General features: G+C 38.7%; 1 protein-coding gene across 4 annotated transcripts in view; it reads left to right on the plus strand.

The window, feature by feature from the left end:
• Bicc1 (BicC family RNA binding protein 1) overlaps positions 1–17,520 on the plus strand; it is a 241,021-nt gene that overhangs the window by 191,713 nt on the left and 31,788 nt on the right. For all 4 annotated transcript variants that reach the window (XM_048338806.1, XM_048338807.1, XM_048338805.1 and 1 more), the window contains exons 4-10: positions 7,552–7,631; positions 9,406–9,564; positions 11,050–11,103; positions 11,784–11,978; positions 12,426–12,677; positions 14,842–14,973; positions 17,074–17,260. In XM_048338806.1, coding sequence (XP_048194763.1) covers positions 7,552–7,631; positions 9,406–9,564; positions 11,050–11,103; positions 11,784–11,978; positions 12,426–12,677; positions 14,842–14,973; positions 17,074–17,260 — 1,059 coding nt within the window. The remainder of the gene's footprint in view (positions 1–7,551; positions 7,632–9,405; positions 9,565–11,049; positions 11,104–11,783; positions 11,979–12,425; positions 12,678–14,841; positions 14,974–17,073; positions 17,261–17,520) is intronic.

Genomic DNA, 17,520 nt, shown 5'->3' on the forward strand with positions numbered 1-17,520 from the left:
GTTCCCTCATCCTGTAATGGCAGCCAAAAGTTGTGTGTTAAGGCTTTTCATGAATAGTCCCAGCTGTTGTAAAAAGGAACAACCAGGCCGGACCACAGATAACAGCCCTCTGGGTCGAGACCCCCAGGCCAGAGCTCTGGGACCTTCCATGTGTTCTGTCTACAGTATTCCTTGGAGAGATCATGGCAATGACTCACTCCTGGCTCCGGGACATTCTTGCATAACTTGCTGTCACCTCAGTACAATTTGCTTGGGGGCTGCTTTATCCTGACATGTGCCTCCCTCCCCATGCCAGTGTCCCTTCCTTTACTGAAAGAGTTATTGAGTAACACATTACCATTTGAGAGGGCCATTGTTCAGTCTAGCTCTCTCCATACCCACTCCTCACCCTGGGTCCTGTCCTTGTTGCTTTTTACCATATGGCATTGCTTGGGCTTTGTCACAGCACAGAGATGGCCCAAGCTGCATGTGTAGTGAACGCCACCCTCCTGCCCCCTCCCCCATCACAATAACCCTGCATAGTGAATGCCGCCCTCCTGTCTCCCCACCCCCACACAGCACCCAGGGCTTCCTGGAGAACTGTTTGTACAAACTATTCCGAAGATTCCAGATTGCCAACTGGCACTGGCTTTCCTCGCCTCCTTCTTTCCCAGAATCCTCTTCCTTATCTTTGGAATATAAAGGTCTGATGCCAAAAGGCTGCAGGAAACAAATTGTGTTCAGGTTTAGGTTTTTAACTTTTTTTTTTTAATCAAAGCTAGATTTCTCCTTGCTTTGGACTTTTGAATGTCCTTCTGTTACCTAAGCAGCAATTCTGAAGTTACACTTGAAGTTTAGTTTATAGTGGGTAAAAGAAAGTGACTTATAAGATAAGGTAGTTATTCCATTTTCAGCTCTTACACTCGCGCCTCGAATACAGCTGCTCTTGATTATTCATCTGGTGTGCCTTGCCCTGCTTCACCACTTGTTTGCAGTTCCTTGTTCTTTTCCGAGATTAGTTCTAGGTTCTTGCTGACTCTCTAAACTCAGTTTCTAGTTAAACAGCTTTGATAAGTCATGTGGGAATCTTAACAGAGGGATGTATGTAGTTTACTTCATCTCTCCTTTCTTATGCCCAATTTTCTCCTGAAATGTCTCTTGTGTTTCCTCACCACTATATTTCAAGTTGTTATTACAGATTTTGTTGGAAAATCTGGAGTTTGACTAGCAGAGGCCTCATTTGTTTACCAGCTATCATTGGTTTCTTTTTTCTATGCCATTAGGTTCCATCTTAGAATGGAGGCACCTCCAACTCTTCCTTTTACTTAGCCAGGACTGTGATGAGGGTCTGGCTGCCAATCACAGCCACACCGGGGTGGAAGAGTGTCTCCAGGAAATTAGCTACTGTATTTTCTGTCTTTTGATTTACTCAGCGTCACAATCGTGTCAAGAATACGTTTCCTCTGTTGAGCATTAAGTTCCTGCCAAATGGAATTTTAACAAGAAGTTGACATGGGCCTCATGATGTTTAGACACACTGTAGATACCAGTGGGAACATGAGTCTCATAAAAACTAGGATTTTTAATTTAAAGTACATTCCTTTTTGCACTGTTCACTGTCTGCTCTCCTTCTCTCATAGTTAAATAGTAAGAGATTTCTTTCTTTTTTCTGTTAAAAGCAGGGTAAACAAAATGACTTTATGCCTTATCTCAAAGTACTGTATTTGATCAAGAGAAGGCCCAGTGCAGGTGGATGTGTTCTTTATCCCAGCCCTAACATCTCACACAATGTTGGCTGCTCACCAACATTGCCTTAGATACTTGTGGCTTAGGTGTTCCCACCTGCCCTTTAGGACTATATTCTCTGCCATTTTTTTTCAAATTCAATATACCAGATTTCTTGTATGGAGGAATATTCCTTGAAAGATTCTGGAATCTGTATTCTAGGCTACAAAGCGATGCATTGTCGTCTTATTGTTCTGTTTCTTTAAAATCACTTCCAATCAGGTAGAGTTAGCTCAAGTTTTCTCTACCTCTTGGTAAAGGACCACCACCATCAACACCATCACCTACTCCCCTTCCTCAACCCTCCCTTCTCCATTGTGGGCCTAAAAGCACATTTCTCAGTAACTGTCAGTGGGATACACACTGTGTGCATCCTTATCCATATATAATCACATTCTCTGAGTGTGCAAGACAAGCAAAGGGCAGCTGCCATCTCTGCAGCCCTCCTGTCATCTGGTTTGTGGCTGGTCCTTTGTTCAGACCCACTGGTGCTTACACCCACACCCTTTTTGGTACCCTGGGTATTGTATATATGTTTATCAGAACTAGGGAAGGCAAGGGGAACATCAAAGTGGAGAGACAAATAATAAAAGGTGAACCAGTGCAACAGCAATACTTTTTTTCTTTTTTTAATTAAATTTATTTATTTATTGTCAGAGAGATGTACAGGGTGGTTACGGTTTCATATGTAAGATAGTGAGTACATTTCTTATCCAACTTGTTACCTTCTCCCTCATTTTTCTCCCACCTTCCCCCTCCACATTTCCCCCCCTCCACATTTCTCTCCCCCACCCCCATGAGTTGTACAGTTGGTTTACAGCACATAGTTTTGTAAGTATTGCTGTTGCATTGTTTTGTCTTTTATCCTTTGTCTCTCCACTTTGATGTTCTCCTTCCAAATGTACCCAAGGCATAACATATGAAACTGTAACCTCTCTGTACATCACTTTGACAATAAATAAGAAAAGAAAAAAATAAATGGGTGTTTAACCTGACATAACTGTTACTGATTTTGGCACCCTGGCTATTGCAACAACAATACTTAAAAAAGAGTACCATGAGATAATTCTTTTTAAATAATAGCTAAGCCTCACTTGAGTTTCACAACTCTTTTAAAAATCTGTTTTTTTATTGAAAGTACAGTTTCCAAGCAGATATTCTTATGAAAAGACTTGTTCCCTTATCAAACCCTTATGAAATTCTAGATGCAAGTCATAAGAACCTTTTTGTAAAATGTTTAGTTTTTCTAAAAAGGCACATTTTCTCTTCTCCTTTGCAGTCTACACATGTGAAATGTCCACTGTATGTGCACATTTATGTCGTTCCTTGGACTTTGTGAAGGGCAAGTTGCAATGTGAGTTTCTTTCTCTCCTAGGTTGACACCAGATTGGTGAGAGCTGCTGGGTGGGACAAGAATCTATAACCTAAACATCTTCATGAATATTATTTGACAGTTCTCTAGTCTTTGTATAGGTACTAAGATGAGTGTTGGAAGCCAGAGTTATTTTGGGATGTTCAGGGCAGATGGTCACCTGGACATGGCATAGCCTCTTCCTATGTCTCCTCAGTTCCTGGAGCCACGCCCTCCATGTGGGCGTGGCCAGTGACGGACGGTCTGGGCTGTGTGTCCAAGCTCCCTGGGCAGTTACAAAAGCCAGGCCTGATCCCTGTATCCAAATTGGTTATAAAGTAATGAAGATTATTTTTCACAGTGAGCATCTCCAAACTTCCGTGCCTAAATTGGAGTTCTCTTTCAAAGCACTTAGCTGTGGAAACATACTCTTATTTCCCATGACTCTAACCATCATGTAACACTTCCTGCCAGACCTTTTGTTCATTTTTCTCTTGGTTAGTGTGGCTGGTACTTTACTTTTTCGTGAAATATTATTAGAATGTGCCTGAATGAAACATGAGTTCCTTGAGGTTTTAGAGAAGCTTGAACTGTAAGCTGAGTACAGTCACATTCACATTTTGTTTTTGGAACAAAAGCACACATCCTAAGTATGTCTTCAAAGTGAGGGTAAAAGAAGGAAGGAGAAACAGGGTGGCAACAACCCTCATAACAGTCTAAATCAGATTTGTGTCATGTTTGCTATTCTTTGTCTTTGATTAACTTGATGATTTGAAGAATCTCTCCCAAAGCAACCCAGATTCAGTTGCTAGAGATAGTGTTGTGTTGTGTTGTGTTGTGTTGGTGACTGACTGCATGTCTCTGTGATTACTGATAATTTATGTTGTGGTCACTAGATGGTGCTCTTTCACTTTGAGATGAGCACGTTCTGTTGAGGTTTTGGCTTTCTGTTTTTCTTATTGTTGTGGTTTGTTAATGCAGAGATGGTAGAGAGGTAGATAATCAAATTCTTCCTTATTAGAACAGAGGCATTCTCTCTCTCTCTCTCTCTCCCTCTGTGTGTGTGTGTGCATGTGTGTCTTTCTAGATGTATAGGAATTTTAATGTGGTTGTCCAGCCTGTAAAGTACAGTAGGTTATTGTATTGTATTCAGAATACACATTTTATTTGTGTACAAGAAAAATCCTTTTATATCCAGTAGAAACTTTGTTGTATGTATTCAGTATGTAGAGATTACAATTAAAATTTCATGTGGCTTAATACCTTTTTTAAAAATGCCTTTATTTAAAAATCAAGCAGCAAATATCTGGAGGATTGTGGTTTGATGCCAGCCCAGACAAAAACATCATGAAACACCATCTCAATAGATAAGCTGGAAGTCATGATTATGGCCATAATCCCAGCTGTTTGAATTATAGGTAGGAGGATAATGGTGTAAGGCAGGCCCTGGGCAAAAATTTGAGACCCTATCTGAAAAAATAACTAAAAGAAATAAGGGCTAAAGGCATGGCTCAAGTGGTAGGGTACTTGCCTAGAAAACTCAAGGCCCTGAATTCAAACTGCTAGACCACCAAATACATAACTAATTTTGAGAGGGGTGGGGCAATGGAATGCTGATTTATTGCAGCTGTCCAGGAACTTGTGATGTAGCAAATGCTGCAATGAACCTGATCTTCAGGTGTGTTTTGAGGAACGCTGGGTTCTTCTCATCATCCTGATCGGAGTGAATGTGTTCAGAGTGAATTATCAGCCAGAGAAACACAAACCAAAGGTGAAGGCAGTTGAAACTGTGATTTTGAATATAGATAGCTCTTTATGTAAATACCCCAGAAGGGGTTGTAAAGATCATCCTAAGAAATACAAACGTGCAGTAATGTTAGCTGGCAAATCACAGAATGAAAGGGAGAAGTGTGTGGACTTCCCCTGTGCCCTGGACACACAGCACCTGGTATTGAACATTTTGAAAATTTTGAGCAGTCTTTAGGCCTTTGATCTTCATTATGTTCCTGTGACAGGGCAAGTGTCAGAGGAGGGATTTAAAAACAGGATGAAGAGAAATGCCTGGAGCCAAGAGCAGTGTGTAGAGAAATACAGGGAAGGGCAAAGGATGGAGCTGATGGCACTGACTCAAATGAAGCACAGCTGCTGGGATGTCTCCCCCAAAGGCTAGAACATTCTTGAACTTAGAAGCTGTGATTTTAACATCCCAGCACTGTGAGCGGGTATCTTGAAGGAAACTTGATATTCCTCTTCTTCACCCCTTTCCTCTACCCCTCCCCAGCTTTCTCGCCCATTCATACCCTAAGAATATGACAAGTTCAGTGTGGCCCTGGTGTTTTCCTGGACTGTGAGGTGGCAATGGAGCAATCACAGTGCCTGGGGAAATTTGTGTGGCTTGGAGAAAAGCTCCATGATGGTGGGAGTTCTGGCTCCTTGTCATAGAGAATGGATGCTTTTGAAAAGGTAAAGGGCTCAGATGGAACTATGTGTTAATCCTGCAGGTTACTCAGTTAACACCCACTGATTCTGTCACTTTTGTGGGGGGGGGGAGGGAGGCTTGAACTCAAAACCTGGGCACTGTCCCTGAGCTATTTTTGCTCAAGGCTAGCATTCTACTACTTGAGCCACAGATCCATTTCTAGTTTTCGGTGATCAATTGGAGATGAAGTCTTATAGATTTTCTGCCCCAGCTGGCTTTGAACCTTGATCCTCAGATCTCGGGCTCCTGAGTAGCTAGGATTATAGGCTTGAGCCACCAGTGCTCAATTGATTCTGTCACTTCTATACAGAATATAAAGGGCTTAGCTGAGCAGTCACTGTGTTACAGGTTTCAAGAGTCTGGGATTCTCAATGATGTGTCAAACCATAATAAATTCTCTTCATTATTCATTAATGCCAATAGGTTGAGAACTTTCCTCTGTTTTATAAACTAAATTAATCCTCAGACTGCTAGATCACTGAGAATCCTGCTAAGGAAAACTGGAGAGGCATGACCCTCTGGTACTTTGCTCTGCTGTCAGTTACCCTTGAAGGTTCTAGCTGCCACAAACAGCTGTGATTTATCCACCTTCTGCCTTTACTCCTCCACTTCCCCTCCCCAGAGGTAGTCCTGATCTCTCTGACTTGCTTTTTTTTTTTTCTTCATAACTATTTATTTATTTTAGTTTTTGGTCAGTTCTGGAGCTTGAACTCAGGACCTGGGTGCTGTCCCTGAGCCTCTGTGCTCAAGGCAAGTGCTCTACCACTTGAGCCAAAGTGCCATCTCTGGTTTTTGAGTGATTAATTGGATATAAGAATCTCATGGGGACGTTCCTGTTGGGCTGGCTTTGAACCATGATCCAATCCTCAGATCTCAGCCTTCTGAGTAGCTAGGATTACAGGCCTGGAGCCCAGCCAATCATTATATTTTAATATATGAAATAATTTGATTTATTTCTTATCTCTCTGAACAAGACTGCAGCTATTTGGCCAGAAGACTGTTTTTTCTTTCATGACAGACTCCCTAGCCACCGAGTGCCATGCCTAGTGCATGTATAAATCAGAAAGCAATCTTTTGAGTGAGTAGATGTTCTTCTATGTAAGATTCAATAACAAACAACAAAAAAGGCATTTGGTAGTGTGGATATGAATTCTGCATACAATATTAAATATTCCTGAGGGAAATTTAAAGTTTTTTCTCCAGTAATCCTAATCTGTAATGATGTCTTCTAAATTATCACAGTTCACAAATATGGATCAAAGTTGCAAGACATTGCATTATAATAACCAACTCTCAGAGCAGTTTTCTGGGATGTTACTAAACTGCCTTATGATCAATTTCCTTTGTTTAAAATAAAACCCTCAAGAAGCTGTGATATAGGTCAAATAGGTTAATGTGTTTAAACCTTAGAACAGAACCTGGAATGTAGCAAAACCTTAGTTAATAATATACATTTATAATTATCTAAATAATTATACCCATGTTTTTCCATTATATACTTGCTTTGCAAATTAAATGGCTTAGCCACTCTTAACATGGGGAAAAAAGCTACAGATAAATGCACAATTTTGAGTGGTTTTTTTTTTATATACGCTTGTTTTACTACAATAACAGACCTAACAATGAAACAATATTGAACTCATATTATACAATCTATTTTCTTAAATCATAACAGTTACACATAGCACAGTTTTTTGGTTGGTGTTGGGAGTTGAACTAAGAGCCTTGTGCTCACTTGGCTGTCACTTTACCAGTTGAGCTCCTTTCTTTTCCTGCTTAATTGGAGTCTTTAAAAGACTTTTCTGCCCAAGCTGGTTTCTGTGATCCTGTAGGTCTCAGCCTCCTGAGTAGGTAGGCTTTCAGGCCTAAGTCACCAGCTCCTGGTATCAATTTTAAAACAGACTTTGGGGGGAATTACAAGAGTTTCACCTGAGGCTTCATTTCTGATTTCTTATAGATCCCCATATTAAGGTTTCTGGAAAGAAAGAAGATGTTAAAGAAGCCAAGGAGATGATCATGTCTGTCCTAGACACAAAAGTAAGCAAATGTTAAGCATACTCTGATATTAGGACCTTTTCTCTGTAAAGGCTACTTCATGCCATTATGAATGAACCTTTTAGAGAAATGAAAAACCGGAAGAAGTAATGTTGTATCTTAAAATATGCACATGTGATTCTACAGTGGTGTAAAGCTCTGTTTCATATTTGAATAGATTCTCTCATGTGAGGTATGAACAGACGTACATATGTGTGTCCACACAGACGTGAACACATGTATGTATATGGGTATATGTATGTAAAGCTATAGATTGTAGTACACACACACACACACACACACACACTATGTTCAGAAATAGATATTGCCCTGATTGTAGAGAGTAATAAAGATTTTCCAGCAGAAAACCACATTGATCTTCTCTCTGTGTCCTGTGTGTAACTGTACAAAGTCCCTGCTTGCTCTTGCAAGGTTGTATTCTCCAGCTCACTCTCAACTCTAAGTGTATGTAGGGATAACTAGGATGGTTAAATACCTGAAAATTTGTTCTCACTTATTAGAGTTTAATTTCTTTAATCAGATCTAAAACATTTATTATATGCCAAGTACTTTGCTAAGTACTTGACAAATTTTACAGGTACTATTTTTCTTAATCCTTACTACTAATCTAGCCCAGAGAGATTAAATAATTTGTTCAAGATCTCTGAGCTGGTAATTGAGAGTTTGGATCAAATCCAGGCTGACTGTTTCTTAACCAAATTGAGTGATTGACTGCTTGATTGGTTTTGCCCTTTACCATTTCATGGGAATGATCACTGATTTTCTCCTTTCTTTTGTCCCTTCTGTTTTGTTGTCCTTTTTTATTTTAAGGATTATTCACCATACAGTTATTAAATATGTTAGAATTTTCTCCCAAAATAGGGACATTTTCCCAAATTTGAAAGATTAAAATCAAAGAACTCTGTTTAAAAATCAAAATACTTAAGAGAGTTAAGTTGAAAATTTAAGATTTCAGAAGGGTTCACGCTAGTGATGTATAGTATTTTTCCTTTATAACATTTTGAATTTTACTTGGTAAGCCCTGTAGTTTTGCTGTAATTATGTATAAAATGGGAAAAGATTGTTTTCTATAGTTGTAAACCAAATTCCCCTCAATTTAGTATACAGATTTCAATGTGACTATGGTATTTTTGTTCAAGTCTTTGGTTTTTTACATTTTGCTTTCATTTAATAAAGACATTGCACTGGTAGGGGGCTGTGATTTATGATTCTTCCTCATTATTCTTTCTCCCAGCAGAAACAAATTTATTTGCTAACGTTCCACATGGAGTAGCATAGACCTTTCTGTACATACCAGACTTGGAAATGCTTGTAAATGCTTCCCTATTCCATTTTAGTCTTTGTTTTTCTCCTAGTTTTCCATTGTTATAGTTCCAGAGGCCTCTAACATGCCTAGCCCTGGTCTTAGAATTGTTTTCATCTGTTCTTAGTTATTTAGATTAAATGTTCCATGAATAATGTCTTTAAAGAAAAAAAAGAGTAATTTGTTAGTGTATCTGACTCCACTTTTTGAGAAGTTATTGTGGCAAATAATATATTCACCTTTTTCTGACAAATGTGTCTTGAAAATATTTTTTAATAACCAAGGAGACATCAGCAGAAACTGGACATGTAACACTAAGATTATTAAGGATATACGTAAGAATTCCCACTCAGTCCCTTTTTGTTAATAGTCTGAAACATTGAGGGTGGGGTGTTTGGGGAGTTGTTCTTTCATTTCTTTCATGTATCAAGAAATAACATTATTTCCACATAGAGCAACCGGGTCACGTTGAAGATGGATGTGTCCCATACAGAGCACTCACACGTCATAGGCAAAGGTGGGAACAACATCAAGAAAGTGATGGAAGAAACTGGATGTCACATCCACTTCCCAGATTCCAACCGGAACAACCAGGCAGAGAAAAGTAACCAGGTGCTTCATCTTTCCATGACATCTTTTGGGGATGGAATCACAGTGTTCATTTTCAGTATGCATATCTTTGAGGGAAGAAAGCAAAGCAGTAATTACATACCATAGCCTCTGCATAGACAGATGGTGTTGTGGGCTTTTTTTTGAGGATGAGTTGCATTTAGGACCTCACCATATTTATCCACAAATGATTGTTAGAAAAGAAGTGAGGATGTGATTATCACAAAATAAGGCCCTGCAGCAAAGGCTGAGAGTGTGTCAGGAAAGGACCTGATGCTGTGTGCCAGGTCCTAGATAGTGGTCCGGCCATTGCTAGGTCATATCGAGTGCCCTGCCTCCTCACACTGACGGACTGATGTCTCTTGTTTATGTCACTTTTTCTGGTTTATCTCTTAGAACTTGTATGTCCACATGCAAATATTTTCAATACTTGAAGAATAGGTAGAAACCATTGACCATTAAGACAAATGTGATAGGCTTTTCACTGCCGATATTAGTAGTAAAGTTGAGATGTGCAATAGGGACTAGCTAGGAAACCACAATAAAAGGCAAAAGCCTCGCTCAAGTATCTAATGGTTTCTATGGCATGGCCCCTCAGTCCTAAGAGCTGCACTCTGGAATTGCTACGCCCTACCCTCATCAGAAACTAATGTTGAGACTGATGAATTATGAGAAGGCTCAAGATATCTCAGAAGAAAGATGAAAGAGATGGGTTTTGGAATAATGATTATATATCAATTTATAAAAGAATTTTGAGATTTTGAGATTAACATTGCATATTGATGCATACCTAACCTGAAAAGAGTTTAACAAAAAGGAGAAAAAATGCCAAGAATAAGGAGAATTGCCAAAAATATTTGAGTACTGTAAGACATTATTGCACAGTACTGGAAAAAGCTGGGCAGGTGGTAGGTATCCACAGCCCTCTTGACTGGGAAAGGTCATCTTGTGGGGACTAAGGGGCTTTGGAAAATCTTAGGAGTCATAGTCATATGGCTCTGTTGGCATAAAACACCTGAGGATCTCATTAAAAGGCAAGTCCAGTTAATCAGATCTGGGGCTTAATCAAGTCTGGGTTATTCGGATCTGAGATACTTCATCTTTAAGGTGCTCCCAAATAATGAAGATGTCTTTTTCTTTGGATTATCCTTTTAGGAGCAATGATATAGAAGATGACTAGAAAAACAGGCATGAGATTGATTAAAATAAATTTAGGGGCTGAGAATGTGGCTTAGTGGTAGAGTACTTGCCTAGCATGCACGAAGCCCTGGGTTCGATTCTTCAGCACCACATAAACAGAAAAAGCCAGAAGTGGCGCTGTGGCACATGAGGTAGAGTGCTCGCCTTGAGCAAAAAGAAGCCAGGGGCAGTGCTCAGGCCCTGAGTCCCAAGCCCCAGGACTGGCCAAAAAAACAAAATGTTTAAAATTAAATCTATCTTAAAATAAATTGATTAAAATAAATCTAATATATTTTCTTTCTTTCACAGGTATCTATAGCAGGACAACCAGCAGGTGTTGAATCTGCTCGAGTTCGAATTCGGGTAACTATATATATTATTTGAATATTGCAAACCAGTGTCAGCAGAGTTAAAAGGCATTAAAATACCATAATTTATTATTTTGTGCATGGTGGCCAAAGTTGTTTTTATGTCCATTTTAAAACATTTCTTAAAACATTTAAAAATGAGATTCTGTGTTATTTATAAATGTTTTTCTATTGAAGTCATTCTTAGAAACATTATGGATTTCATCTCATTACTCAGTTTTTTTGCTTTTTTTTGTCATGTTGGTCCTGGGGCTTGAACAGAGACCCTTGCCTCTGTCCTTGAGCTTTTTTGCTCAAGGCCAGTGCTCTACTATTTGCACCACAGCTCTACTCTCGGGTTTTTTGGGTAGTTAATTGGATATGAGAGTCTCGCAGCTTTCCCACTGGGGCTGTCTTTGAATCATGATCCTTAGATCTCATCTACCTGAATAGCTAGTGTTACAGGCATCAACCACGGTTGCCCAGCTTTTGCTGAGTTTTATGTGATCAAATAGAAGCTTATCAACAAATGCCCCCGGGTCATATGAGCTTATTGAGATATGAGTTTACTGAAGATTGGGTTTCCCCCTAGAAAAGTTTTAAAATCAATCTTCAGAAAAGAACAAATGAACTGTACACATCTCTACATGTATAATGCTTGAAGTAATGCTTTGGATTCTCATAATTTTGTTTTAGGAGCTGCTTCCGTTGGTGCTGATGTTTGAGTTGCCAATTGCTGGAATTCTTCAACCAGTTCCTGACCCTAATTCCCCTGCCATTCAGCACATATCACAAACGTACAACATTTCAGTATCATTTAAACAGCGTTCCCGAATGTATGGTGCTACTGTCATAGTACGAGGGTCTCAGAATAACACTAGTGCTGTGAAGGTAAATGATATAGATAATTCCCCAGGTTGATATTTGCGAAATCACTGAAGGTTTATTTATTTATTTATTTATTTTTGCCAGTCCTGGGGCTTGGACTCAGGGCCTGAGCACTGTCCCTGGCTTCTTTTTTGCTCAAGGCTAGCACTCTGCCACTTGAGCCACAGCGCCACTTCTGGCCATTTTCTGTATATGTGGTGCTGGGGAATCGAACCCAGGGCCTCATGTATATGAGGCAGGCACTCTTGCCACTAGGCCATATCCCCAGCCCCTGAAGGTTTATTTTTAAGTATATTAATTTGTTTTTCATAATTTTCCTTCGTGTTGGCAATTAGGTGAATGGAATGTATTGCATCTTTTCCCTAGCTCTGAGAATTGTAGTAGAAACTTTCCTTGTATATGGGCAGTTCCATTTTATAGTATTATATCCCTTCTACTCTTTTCTGCTAGGAAGGAACTGCCATGCTGTTGGAACATCTTGCTGGGAGCTTAGCATCAGCTATTCCTGTGAGCACGCAACTAGACATTGCAGCCCAGCATCATCTCTTTATGATGGGTCGAAATGGGAGCAACATCAAACATATCATGCAGAGAACGGGTGCTCAGATCCACTTTCCTGATCCCAGTAACCCACAAAAGAAATCTACCGTCTACCTCCAGGGTACCATTGAGTCTGTCTGTCTTGCGAGGCAATATCTCATGGTAAGATTACTGTTGTACTTTTTAATTTAACTTTTAAAAGGCTATTGCCCTGTACTAGTGTAATATTTATGGAAAGTTGGTTAAATAGGAAAGTTACTTAATTCATGGAAATAAAGAGAGTAAGGTTCATTGTTCACTGAATTTTATTGCATAGGTGACTAATTTTCTTGCAGTTAGACTAAATAAGAGGTTATAATGAAATAAATGATGTCTTTTGCAGCATTGTATTTTTTGTCTTACCTCTGGCACTAGTATGCAGTTTGTACTGGACTAAAAGGGCTTCTCTTCAGACAGAAAAACAAAAATACTGTTTCAATTCCATCCTCAGATGGATATGATCAATATATTTTAGACATGCATCTGAAAATGTCACAGTGATGCACATTATTACTATTAATTAATATGTGCTAATCACAAAGAAAGTGAATTCCATCTTAAGAGACATAACTTTTGGTAGCAATAAGTTTAATAAGTTTGTAATTCAACTTAAAAATAATACTTAAGCCATGAATTTAAGTGTTACTCATTGACAAAAAACATCATTACAATTCATCACTGCTTCTAATACATGATATTTCTTTCCTTACTATATTACTTTAAAACCCCAGTGTATAGCTTGGTACATAATAACAAAATATACCTAATACTGGGCTTGCAAGTATAAACACTGCCACTGTAGTTGAGTGTGATGACACATTCCTGTAACTCCAGCAGATAGAATTTGACTAGTCTGGCCTACATGATGAGAGCCTATAGATCCCTGGCCCCCCAAAAAGAAAAACAGCACTACCACTGTAGTATCTTGATCTTGACAGTAAATCAGTCAAAATATCAATGTGACCTTTGATATTAACTTCAGAATTCATTTTCAAGAAAAATTTCAGAAAATTCTGTTTCCTTGACAATGAAAATTTGTCTTCATCATTAAGGATTTTAGGTAGGCAGGTAGGTAGGTAGATATGATATTAAGAAAATTGGGTTTTTCTCTATTTGGCCAAGTTTACTTTATCATGTTATTTTTAATATGCCTACCATACAGGTAACATATTCATATCCAATAATTGCTATACTTACTTGGTATATTTTTTCTTTTCATGTTGAGGCCAGTGAACTTTTTCAAGTAGTCTGTACAGTTATATATTTACAATCATACCTTGACTACAACTGCTAGAAACATAGGCTTGTTGTGAGACATGTTGTAATTGCACAGAAAGGTGAGATAAGTTAAAACATTTTTGCCTATAACCTGATCACTTCTATGTACAGTACTTTTCCTTAAAAGGCACTTTTGTCTACAAGTGAAATGGTGCATAATATTTTATTTTCATCCTAGTATATTGAACATTAATTTCTGATACATTTGTATAAAATCCAGCCACCAGTAGGCTCCACTGAGTATTTTGTGCATCAGAGAAAGCACACTTGATGGTTTTTATGCTCTGTAGATTAGAGAACAAGGAGAAAGCATCAGAGTTGAAAAAATGTCTAAAGTACAGTTCTCAAAAAAGAGGTAGTTAAAGAAGGGACAACAGTAACAGTTAATTTCAAGAAGAGGTGTGGCTTGAGTTGCATTAGAAGGTAAATAGGACTTGGGTTGGTGAAGGAGCCTCTGATGAATTCATATGCTGAACTACAGGGTCATTTTAAAGGATAATGAGAGGCTGGCTTGCGGAAGGAGCAGCAGCCTTATATACAGATATACAGGTGGGATGAGCAAGGGAGGATCAAAATGTGAAGCTGTTTAAACACCCATAGGTATTTAGCTTTACTTTGGGACATAAGAAAATAAGAACAGTGCAAGTCTTGAAACAAAGGCACAAGATTAGTGCCCCTCCTGTGACCCAAATCTCCTTTCAACTAACAAAATCAAATTGAGAGACTGGAATTTTCCAAGGTGAAGGATGAGTTAAAAAAATTTCAAGGCCCAAACCAGAAACTTGAGATAACACAATTTTACTATACCCAAATAATTATCTCTCCCTCAGCATTATTCCTATACCAAGCCTTCCTATACCTGCTAAGTTCAAGTGTGTAATTTCATTTTAATACTTTGATTTGCTCTTAAAATCTAAAACAAAAACAAAAAACTACTGCATTTGTAAGTATGTTCAAATATCGAGCTAGGATGTTCAATTCTTACCCATTCTACTGTGACTCTTTCTAGGGTTGTCTTCCTCTTGTCTTGATGTTTGATATGAAGGAAGAAATTGAAGTAGATCCACAATTTATTGCTCAGTTGATGGAACAGCTTGATGTCTTCATCAGTATTAAACCAAAGCCAAAACAGCCAAGCAAGGTTGGTTCAGAGTCTGGACCCAAAGAATTACATATCATATCATATTCTATTTTTATTATATATCATATTCTAATTTTATTTTGCATGTAACTTTATTTGCATGTACTTGAAACAAATATTCTGCTATACATTCCATTATAGATTTAATTATATCTATATACTTTTTTAAGATTCTGTATTACCTGTCACAATTTTCTTTATGGATTTATTGATTGGGGTATGCCATGTTTTATTAACCATTATTTTTGTGCAAATACATATGAAAGAAAACCTTCTGTCTTAGGTTGAAGTTTTAGTTACCAGACAGTTCATAAGGCTTCTTATGTGGCATGTGTGTGTGTGTGTGTGTGTGTGTGTGTGTGTGTGTGTTCATATCCAGCACAATTCAGGAAATGGTTAGAGAACTTAGAATATGCCAGCCATTGTTCTAGTTCTAGCAACTTAAATAGTTGCCCACTCTTTTTCACTCAAATGTTCAGCCTTCTTAGAGCCTCTTCTCTAAGATTTTGCAAAATTCCAGTAATTATGTATATAGTAGATATTTAATGGGATATAGCTGACATTAAGTACTAGTGACAATGTAAGAAAAGAGGAATGTTCTCACATTAATATTGTCAACATTATCATGGCCACTGTGAAGAGCAGTGGGGACTATCTGGTCACAGAGAATACTGACTTCCTGCTTATAGACATTCTACTTCTAGCTATAAGCTACATGTATAAACTGTGAAGTTCATTATTGTATGTGGAAGGGTTTTCATGTTATATGGTGTTACACATAAATTGTTTGTATATTGTGATATTTACTGTGTCCAGTTGAAGAAAACCAGTCATATTTCAGTCAAGAAAATATATTTGAGGAAAAGATAACCAGTAAATTTAACAGTAGTGAGTTTAAAGTTTGAGAACAGGACATTAGTATAATGTATCATGAAGCTTCATGCTTTACTAATCTGGGTTAACAAGAGTCAAGAAACCAGGGCTGGGCTGGGAATATGGCCTAGTGGCAAGAGTGCTTGCTTCATATACATGAAGCCCTAGGTTCAATTCCCCAGCACCACATACATAGAAAACGGCCAGAAGTGGCGCTGTGGCTCAAGTGGCAGAGTGCTAGCCTTGAGCAAAAAGAAGCCAGGGGCAGTGCTCAGGCCCTGAGTCCAAGGCCCAGGACTGGCAAAAAAAAAAAGAAAGAAAGAAAAAGAAACCAGGGCTAAAGAGATAAAGATGGATAGATAATCAAAGCCTTGTGCATATAATGATGGACAGGCGCAAGAGGAATTCCATGGGTTCTGAAGGAAATGAGCAGATGTTTTGAAAATAGAGATTATAGATGGAGACTTTAAGACCTTGTAGTATCCTAGATCACTTCATTGTGCCTAGATGTCCTGATGCTGACTAGTCCTTTAACTGCTTTCTTAGCCACACATTTTCTTTACTATTCTTTGGAGCTTTCCCTCTTTTGGCTTCCAGTTTTCTACATGAGTCCATCTAGGGAAAATAGATGGTTTAGAATTTTTTACCTATGTCACGGACTTTGTCATCAGCACAGCCATCAGTGAGGGCTAGTAGAACCTCAAAGCTTGTTAGTTACCTATAAATCATAAATTTCAAGTGTAAGTGACTACTATTATGGTATCTGTATTTGGTGACAGGTTTGATTTGGTTTGAAATGATAAGAGGAGATTGGGGGAAACATGAATGTATACCTGAGAGGCTGTGGAGCAAGTGAGTTCCCATCCCTTGGCTGCCCTTCTACAGCTGTGTGGGGACCTTAACTAAATCCCTTAACTTCCTGAATAGGAATGAAGATTTCTACGCCATCAGGGTTCAGAGAGAATTGGAACCTTCACACAGCTTCCATCACTGTGCCTAGAGCACAGGACACATGAAATAGATGGTAACTAATATTGTATAATTTAATAGCTGTGAACTTAAGGACATAACTGGTTAGAATTTGCAGCTGATTTCAAAGCAGCGTTAATATCCTCTGAGTGGAATCTTGTTAGCATTTTCATTTTCCACCCACCTCCCTCACCCCTCATTCATTGTAGACTGCTCGCATGTCACCTTTTTTTTTTCTTCCATTATGTGTTTTCATAGTCTGTGATTGTGAAAAGTGTTGAGCGAAATGCCTTAAATATGTATGAAGCAAGGAAATGTCTCCTCGGACTTGAAAGCAGTGGGGTTACCATAGCAACCAGTCCATCCCCAGCATCGTGCCCTGCCGGCCTGGCATGTCCCAGCCTGGATATCTTAGCTTCAGCAGGCCTCGGACTCACTGGACTAGGTATAAAATTTATTATTATAGCAATGCTCAGTCACAAGGGAAATGTGTATCTGGTTCCCTATCTACCATTTGGGTCTCTATTTAAATGCTATTTTTCCTTTTTCTTCTTTAGGTCTTAAGATCAGGTGAAAAGTAACAAAGCTTGAATCAATTTTGGGTTTCTGTTAGGCTCTGAGGATTCCAGTTACTCAGAATCTTCCTACATTGGCATAAATAATCAAGGTCTGACTGTTTTATTTTCAGTGGCTGGTGTTTGTTCT

Source organism: Perognathus longimembris, chromosome 2 (genome assembly GCF_023159225.1).
Source record: "Perognathus longimembris pacificus isolate PPM17 chromosome 2, ASM2315922v1, whole genome shotgun sequence".
In the NCBI taxonomy this organism is placed as follows: domain Eukaryota; kingdom Metazoa; phylum Chordata; class Mammalia; order Rodentia; family Heteromyidae; genus Perognathus; species Perognathus longimembris.